Source organism: Sinocyclocheilus anshuiensis, unplaced genomic scaffold, assembly GCF_001515605.1.
Source record: "Sinocyclocheilus anshuiensis isolate Anshui unplaced genomic scaffold, SAMN03320099.WGS_v1.1 scaffold1570, whole genome shotgun sequence".
NCBI classification, from domain to species: Eukaryota; Metazoa; Chordata; class Actinopteri; order Cypriniformes; family Cyprinidae; genus Sinocyclocheilus; species Sinocyclocheilus anshuiensis.
In genome coordinates, this window is record NW_015546153.1 from 223,485 (window position 1) to 232,292 (window position 8,808).

Consider the following 8,808-nt stretch of genomic DNA (forward strand, 5'->3'; position numbering starts at 1 on the left):
TGTCTGTGTCTGTGCGTGTGTGCCTGTGTGTGTGTGTGTGTGTGTGTGTGTGTGTGTGTGTGAGTGTGAGTGTGTCTGTGTGTGTCTGTGTCTGTGCGTGTGTGTGTGTGTGTGTGTGTGTGTGTGTGTGTCTGCTGCTCATGCATGTCTCTCCGCAGGGCTCTGGAGCTGGCGGTGAAGTACAAAACTCACGTGGACACAGTGCTCGCTCACAGACAGAAGTTCCTGCAGTACTCTGAGGGAGTAGGACATGTTCACCTCTGTGTCTCTGTGCATTGATCTGTAACGCTGTTCAGACGGAGTTTGTCTGTCCTCACAGTAAACCAGTCTCCTCTGTATAGGGCTTTTATTGTTATTTCATGTTTAATATTTCTATCACTTCTGCTTATGTTCAGGTGGAAGTGGACTGGGAGAAAATCCAGGCTAAAATAGAAATGGAGTTTGCTAAGGAGCGGGAAAGAGCAGCCAACTCATCTGTCAGAAACAGTGTGTCCATTCGCTGATAAAAACACAGACTTCTAACATAATTCAAGTAAACTGAGGCCTGGATCCCACTAAACAAGCACTGATCTCCAGCTCTTCAACACTGACTGCACACTGTGGTTATCTCCGAAAGTTAAGAAGTTATGGCAAGGCATATGAATTCATATCTTAGCCTCTGAAAAATGCAGGTCAGTCTCACGTGTAGTTCAGCTGTTATTTATATCCTATCATTTCATTTTGTAAAAGAATGCATTGTAAAAGTTTGATTTATGTTTATTCAATAAATGCAGATTTGAAATAAAACTTGCATTGGTGAGTGAATGAGAGCTGTTTCCAGCTAACATGCATTTTTAGTGAGCCAGTCGCAAATGGTAACTCAACACACTGGAACAAAAAACTTCTCACGTCGAAGTTCAACCACTGGCAACCATCCTGATCATAATCAGTGTTTTGGTACAATGCAGTGAAATTTGAATCCTTAGTTTTGATGCACTTCCTGACAACCGGTTCCATACTGATCATGTGTTCGAGGAGAGGGCGGCACGAAGAAGCTTCACATTCAGGACTCATAGCATTGTCACTACAAATACAAAGTCAATGCCTTTACATGCGTTTTTAACTTTTTCCCCACCATTGATGGAATTTTCTAGTTTTCACTGTTTTCACTGTTATACAGTAGGGGGCGCTACTGCACACCTTCTGAACGAGTATTGAATCTCTGTTTCAAAACACAGCGAAGAAGAAGCAGAAATTAGTCATTGTGTATGTAAGCAGATGCAAATGTAAAATAACCATCAAACATTAAACAGCATATAAATCAAAACTGCCCAATGTTACCGAATGAAATGTTGATCCAGGAAGTGGTTTAGGACTGTGAAGCTTTGGATGTGTTGATGGAAGAGATCTACTCCATCTATGTTTTGATCATCGTTCTGAATCAAAAATGCTGGCGGTGCAGTCATTGCCCAGAGAGTGGATTTATCTTTGGTCTCTTCTGGAGCAGAAGGCTATGGAGGAGTATGCACCAGGGAAACCTCTGCCCTTCTGCATCCCCTGCCGCTCCGAGTTTCTTCTTCTTCTTGTCTGAGAAGGATGGAGGCTTGCAGCCTTGCATTGACTCCTGGACCCTCAATAAGGTGACTCTATCTTCTTCCCCTGAAATGACTACATATTCACCCCAAAGCAACTAAACAATATATAATTGTAATAATAGTTCAATATAAACCTTGATGTTTGTAACTGATATCAAAAATAACAAGAAATAAATTAAACTTAAATGTGATGTGTCACACAGGGAAATATGAAAATGTTCTTTTATCATTATTCACTGTAAATTGTATGATAACTAGATAAAAATGCCCATCAATACAAACTTTCTGTTGGCTTGAAAAAGCCCATCCAGAAAATTTGAAGTAGGTTAAAAAGCTTGAAGTTTCAAAATCTTCAAAACCTGAAATCTGAAGGTGTTCATTTTGAAGCAGTTTTAAGTGTGAAGTGTTCTGGGTGGTTATATAACAGAGGCAGGGCTTGCAGCAGTGCTCTTTACTCTCGTGTGCAAAACCCATTCTGCATTCATCAAAATCAGATCAGAATACACAAGGAAATACAAACTCTGAACTTTATATAAATAAACTTCTTTTTTATTTTCATGTCTTTGCTTCTGACCTTCAGTGATTTAATTCCAACATACAAAAAAGACCAATAGCAATGTTTTTTTTTAAACAAACTTCACATCTGCATTTCATTTTGTTCTTCTCCAGTGTTTTGTTCTTCTGATATCCAGAAATACAGCGCAGCTGAAAGGTGCATTCCTATGTGTTTTGTTGGCCAACACAGTCTCATGACAACTTGTAACTATTTCAAGGTTTCACAAATTGGTAACAAATTAGTACAATCACATACAAGTTCATTTTCAATCATACATCTTCATGCGACGACCTGCCCACGCCCCATTGAGGGTTATATTTAAGGGTGCAGCTTTATGCTTACTTTTTAAAATTACAAATCAGATGTTTTATAATAAACCAAAGTCTTAACTGAGAAATGGACTGTCTGAAGTTATAAAACTGAAGGATAAAACTGAAATTGTTTGTCAGGATTATCTCTGAATAACATGTCTAATCAACATTAAAATCTGACTCTAGTCTCATAAACTATTCCAGCTAATGCACATGTGCACTTCTCCCATTCATTTGTATATGAGCGGCCCATTTCTTTCTCATATTGTTTCTGATAACATGCACGATAAGACCAGCAATGAAATGAAAATTGTAATCAACACTGTTTGAGCAGACTGTCCACAAGCATGCATCATCAGATCAGTTACTAACACAATTTTGCACTGTCTAGGACTGATTCTTTCAGGATACTCACTGTAAGAGCCAAACCTGAATGGAAAAATGTGAACAGCTGCTAATGACACATGGGACGCATTATTGTGAATGCATTAGCTGTTCCAGAATCAATTATAAAGTTATAGAGAGTTTCTGGGTCTCCTAGATGTTTGCAGTGTTGCTCGTCTTTCCTCCATCGCCTCTGTGTTTGAGTTCAGATTGTCTCCATCCACCTCCATCATGATCTCCTCATATGTGGGCAGGTAATTCACCTCCTCGTACGTGGGAAGCAGCAGCACCGGGGAGCTGAAGTCCCCTGTGAGGGAGTCCTGGGACGCGTGTCCATGCAGAAGTGACGGCTCCTCGAGCGTCTGACGGCGGGGACGCGGACATACGACACGCTGAATGAAGTAACCCACCACGAAGAACAAGAGCAGGATCAGCAGTCCCGACAGCTTACGGACCATCCATTCCAGATTGTCCAGGAAAGTGTGCAGAGGGAGTTGACGGATGGGCGTGATGCTGCTGCTGCTGTTCTGAGTGCAGCATCGCTGGTCTTCATCACACTGGATCTCTGCACAACTGCGCACAGCCTCACAGGAGAAACTCATAAACCCGGACCCAACACTCAGCCATGTCCTCAATCTCATGCTTCTACCATCAAGCGGTCCAGTGAAGCTGCCGTCTGTTACAGTGTAACAGAGCAGAAGGCTATGGAGGAGTATGCACCAGGGAAACCTCTGCCCTTCTGCATCCCCTGCCGCTCCGAGTTTCTTCTTCTTCTTGTCTGAGAAGGATGGAGGCTTGCAGCCTTGCATTGACTCCTGGACCCTCAATAAGGTGACTCTATCTTCTTCCCCTGAAATGACTGCATATTCACCCCAAAGCAACTAAACAATATATAATTGTAATAATAGTTCAATATAAACCTTGATGTTTGTAACTGATATCAAAAATAACAAGAAATAAATTAAACTTAAATGTGATGTGTCACACAGGGAAATATGAAAATGTTCTTTTATCATTATTCACTGTAAATTGTATGATAATTAGATAAAAATGCCCATCAATACAAACTTTCTGTTGGCTTGAAAAAGCCCATCCAGAAAATTTGAAGTAGGTTAAAAAGCTTGAAGTTTCAAAATCTTCAAAACCTGAAATCTGAAGGTGTTCATTTTGAAGCAGTTTTAAGTGTGAAGTGTTCTGGGTGGTTATATAACAGAGGCAGGGCTTGCAGCAGTGCTCTTTACTCTCGTGTGCAAAACCCATTCTGCATTCATCAAAATCAGATCAGAATACACAAGGAAATACAAACTCTGAACTTTATATAAATAAACTTCTTTTTTATTTTCATGTCTTTGCTTCTGACCTTCAGTGATTTAATTCCAACATACAAAAAAGACCAATAGCAATGTTTTTTTTTAAACAAACTTCACATCTGCATTTCATTTTGTTCTTCTCCAGTGTTTTGTTCTTCTGATATCCAGAAATACAGCGCAGCTGAAAGGTGCATTCCTATGTGTTTTGTTGGCCAACACAGTCTCATGACAACTTGTAACTATTTCAAGGTTTCACAAATTGGTAACAAATTAGTACAATCACATACAAGTTCATTTTCAATCATACATCTTCATGCGACGACCTGCCCACGCCCCATTGAGGGTTATATTTAAGGGTGCAGCTTTATGCTTACTTTTTAAAATTACAAATCAGATGTTTTATAATAAACCAAAGTCTTAACTGAGAAATGGACTGTCTGAAGTTATAAAACTGAAGGATAAAACTGAAATTGTTTGTCAGGATTATCTCTGAATAACATGTCTAATCAACATTAAAATCTGACTCTAGTCTCATAAACTATTCCAGCTAATGCACATGTGCACTTCTCCCATTCATTTGTATATGAGCGGCCCATTTCTTTCTCATATTGTTTCTGATAACATGCACGATAAGACCAGCAATGAAATGAAAATTGTAATCAACACTGTTTGAGCAGACTGTCCACAAGCATGCATCATCAGATCAGTTACTAACACAATTTTGCACTGTCTAGGACTGATTCTTTCAGGATACTCACTGTAAGAGCCAAACCTGAATGGAAAAATGTGAACAGCTGCTAATGACACATGGGACGCATTATTGTGAATGCATTAGCTGTTCCAGAATCAATTATAAAGTTATAGAGAGTTTCTGGGTCTCCTAGATGTTTGCAGTGTTGCTCGTCTTTCCTCCATCGCCTCTGTGTTTGAGTTCAGATTGTCTCCATCCACCTCCATCATGATCTCCTCATATGTGGGCAGGTAATTCACCTCCTCGTACGTGGGAAGCAGCAGCACCGGGGAGCTGAAGTCCCCTGTGAGGGAGTCCTGGGACGCGTGTCCATGCAGAAGTGACGGCTCCTCGAGCGTCTGACGGCGGGGACGCGGACATACGACACGCTGAATGAAGTAACCCACCACGAAGAACAAGAGCAGGATCAGCAGTCCCGACAGCTTACGGACCATCCATTCCAGATTGTCCAGGAAAGTGTGCAGAGGGAGTTGACGGATGGGCGTGATGCTGCTGCTGCTGTTCTGAGTGCAGCATCGCTGGTCTTCATCACACTGGATCTCTGCACAACTGCGCACAGCCTCACAGGAGAAACTCATAAACCCGGACCCAACACTCAGCCATGTCCTCAATCTCATGCTTCTACCATCAAGCGGTCCAGTGAAGCTGCCGTCTGTTACAGTGTAACACAGAATATCATCCGAGATGTTTATTTTCTGATCTTTTCATGCAGCACACTGGAGCGGCGATCCCGGACGAGCCCCCAACAGATGCTTGGAGATAAGAGTTCTGGCGCACACTTGGTAGAAACGAAAATCACAGATCAACCTAATAAAATCACTCTCTTCCTGTCGTGAGGTAATGTCACTGTCTTTCTGTCAGTTTGGTTCAGTTTTCATCCCACCGTTGCTCATAATTCACGTCCTCAGAATGGAGCAGGCGACCTCAGAAGCCACCTGATTAAAAATGCATGGCATTGTTTCTCTGTGGGTTTCAATGGACCCATTACAGCCAGATTCCACTCAAACTAAACACCCCTCCTGATGCTCTCGCACGGCAGGCTTTGTTGCTTGCAAAGAACCCAACAAATGCCTTATGAGATATTTTATATTATACAGTTCATGTTACAGGGTAACACGATTAGTAAGGACCGAGTAATACAGATGCTATTGTTTTCTGGAGCTTCTTCTAATTACAGGTCAGTATCTGTGCTATGTGCTACTTTTATTGTTGCTCATATATCTGACTAGGTTTGTGTTTGGTTGTTTTTCAAACAATTAATAAACTTTGGCCCATAATTATTTGAGCCATACGGTATCTACAGACAATAAGATCACAGACTAATAAACAAGCGCAGTAAACAAACAGGCAACCACCTTATCTAGTTGTTTTATGCTATTGTTATTATATTTACGTCTAACATGGGTACTGTAATTTAGTGTATGGCCGAAACCACCTCAAAAATGTCTCAATGAAACCTCAATGAAATCGGCTAATGCCTTTATATGTCTACTATGTGGATACATCTGTATTTTATGTATTTACATTTGTGATGAAACGTAAGATCTTAGGAAAAAGTGTGCTTTACAGAATCGGCTTTATGTGCAAATGGAGACTAAATTGTATTGTGGGCCTAGAAAAGGCAGAATGACTGTGCATTTACTAAAGTTTGCTTGTAAGGCTGCAGTCGATATTCACTTCTCATAAACAGAGCTAATGTCCAATTGGTCAAATGTGATTACTGGAGCATTATGCCGTAAAATACACTGGAACAGAGACAAGTTGGCCAGCCAGAGTCATGAGGGATCATGTTTCTCACTGCAAACGCTCTCATTTACTGAAATGTGATCCGTAGTGTCATTAGTAAAACATTGAAATACGTTTGCTGACAGGGACTGCTGATGTACGTTTCAATGGCCACTTCTTCATACTGCCTTTTTGTGTACTAATGAACAAATCACAATAGATAAAGGTTTTTCACACTTCCGTTCTTCAAAGATAGTGTCACTGTGTGTGGTTGTATATCAAATCAAATTTGCAGTACATCCTTGACTACCAGTTACCATACTTTGACTGTATTTTGTTTTACAGCAGTAGTTCTACAGTTAAATGACAGCTGTATGCTGTGACCGCACAGTGAACAGGAGCAGGACTTATGATTGATGGAGCAGCATTATGCTCACAATGGTCATCTGTGTCTGTATTACCATAATGTCTTCTACATGATCAAATAAGTGATTTCCAATTGTGATCATGTGATCAAGATGCATTGTGCATGTACAAATGTAAGTAGTATTCAGTTTATTTTTATTCTAATGAAATACTCTGCTTTAAGAGGGTTAAGAGGTGGTGTAAGCAAAGTTTAGCATGTAGAAAAATATTTGGTCACACTTTATTTTAAGGTCCAATTCTTGCTATTAAACAAGCATTAACTACGACTTTTGCCTCAATAAACTCCTAATTTGCTGCTTATTAATAGTTAGTAAGGTAGTTGTTAAGTTTAAGTATTGTGTAGGATTAGGGCTGTAGAATATGGTCATGCAGAATATGTGCTTTATAAGTACTAATAAACAGCCAATAATAATAGGCTAATAAGCAACTGGTTAATAGTGAGAATTGGTCCCTATACTAAAGTGTTACCAGCTACGCTGCTAAATATTACTACCTGCAGGATCCAGCAAAGAGACAACCAAATTCATTAAGCTGAGAGAGAGAAGGAGTTTTGGTTCTATACAAGGTTGGGAGTGAATAGTTTTCATGATGCATTGCAGATAGGTGCAGTAATGGCCGTGTATTGCCAGTCTAAAGAAGTTAAACTCATTTAGTCCAGTCAGGAGTGGGTTAAGTCTTGTCCTTAAGATAAACTATTACCTAAGTTTCTCCAGTTTTCACAATATTAACTTAATCCGCCGGTTTCACAGACAAGGCTTAAGCCTAGTCCCCGACTAAAATGTAAGTCTGAGCTGTTGCAACTGGAAGAAACTTGCACTGATTGATCTTGAAATATGTCAGTGCCCTTGTTTTGTCTCGAGATGCACACCAGTAATGTTTATTTATAAAAATTACTTTAAAATCCTAATTGAACTACAGCCTAGTCCTGGCTTAAGCTAAGCCCCGTCTGTGAAACCGGGCCAGAGTGTCCTGGAGAGCTACTGTTCAGCTCCAACCCCAACCAAACAGACCTGAACCAGCTCATCAAGGTGTTCAGGGCTACATGATAATTACAGACAGGTGTGTTGGAGCTGAAGTCTGCGGGACGATTGCAGGGTTGGAGACCCCTGATACTGAGGGAGGAAAGGGGGCTTTAAAAGCAAATTCATGATGTATGTGTAACTTTTTGCTGTCTTCAGGACACTCATTAAAGAACTGGGACTGGACTTAGGTTAATACAATGAGCACGGTGGATAATAGTTATCCATTGATTAATCACTGGATTTGCCAAGGTTATGCTGGTCTATACACATTTTCTAAGAACATTATCTTACATCTATTTTTCTGAAATTGTCTGTAAAGTGTAAAGCATTTCACGGAGACTTTTGTCCCATTATATATTTTTATTAATATGGTATCATGTTTCAGATTTTCTTGTGAATCTGGACTGCAGCTGTGATTTCAAAATGTTTGGCTAATCTTTTGTTTCCTCTTTCTCTCTCTTTAGGAGTTGAAATGTCCACCAACAGGGTTTGGCAAAGAGTCAGGAGAGGCTACTGCTGCAACATGGCCTTGGTTCATCCTAATGGATGAGGCTATTGGGAAGCGCCCCTCTGTTTCACCACCTGTTTTAATATCCTTATCCATTCAGGATGACCCGTGGCCATCAGCGTCATCTGTTTCTGTGGTTGCTTCTCCACCACCCCCACAAGCTGGAGGCAAAAGGGAAAGATCCACTGACCTCTTGGACTTCCTGAAGTTGGAGGCAGAAAAAAGATGATGCAAGAGAGCA

The 8,808-nt window shown here is 40.6% G+C and overlaps 2 protein-coding genes across 2 annotated transcripts; both read right to left on the reverse strand.

Moving 5' to 3' along the window:
• Positions 1–2,956: 2,956 nt before the first annotated feature.
• Positions 2,957–3,466, reverse strand: LOC107701289 (uncharacterized membrane protein C3orf80-like). Its single transcript, XM_016503278.1, has one exon. The coding sequence runs from the start codon at positions 3,464–3,466 to the stop codon at positions 2,957–2,959; it is 510 nt and encodes a 169-aa protein (XP_016358764.1).
• Positions 3,467–4,993: 1,527 nt separating this feature from the next.
• On the reverse strand, positions 4,994–5,503 carry LOC107701290 (uncharacterized membrane protein C3orf80-like). The gene has a single exon (XM_016503279.1). It carries the CDS (start codon positions 5,501–5,503, stop codon positions 4,994–4,996), a length of 510 nt encoding a protein of 169 aa, XP_016358765.1.
• Positions 5,504–8,808: the final 3,305 nt, after the last annotated feature.

Excerpts from the sequence above, each read along its gene's own strand:
- LOC107701290 (XM_016503279.1), bottom strand. The coding sequence starts at position 5,503 with ATGAGATTGAGGACATGGCTGAGTGTTGGGTCCGGGTTTATGAGTTTC.
- LOC107701289 (XM_016503278.1), bottom strand. The coding sequence starts at position 3,466 with ATGAGATTGAGGACATGGCTGAGTGTTGGGTCCGGGTTTATGAGTTTC.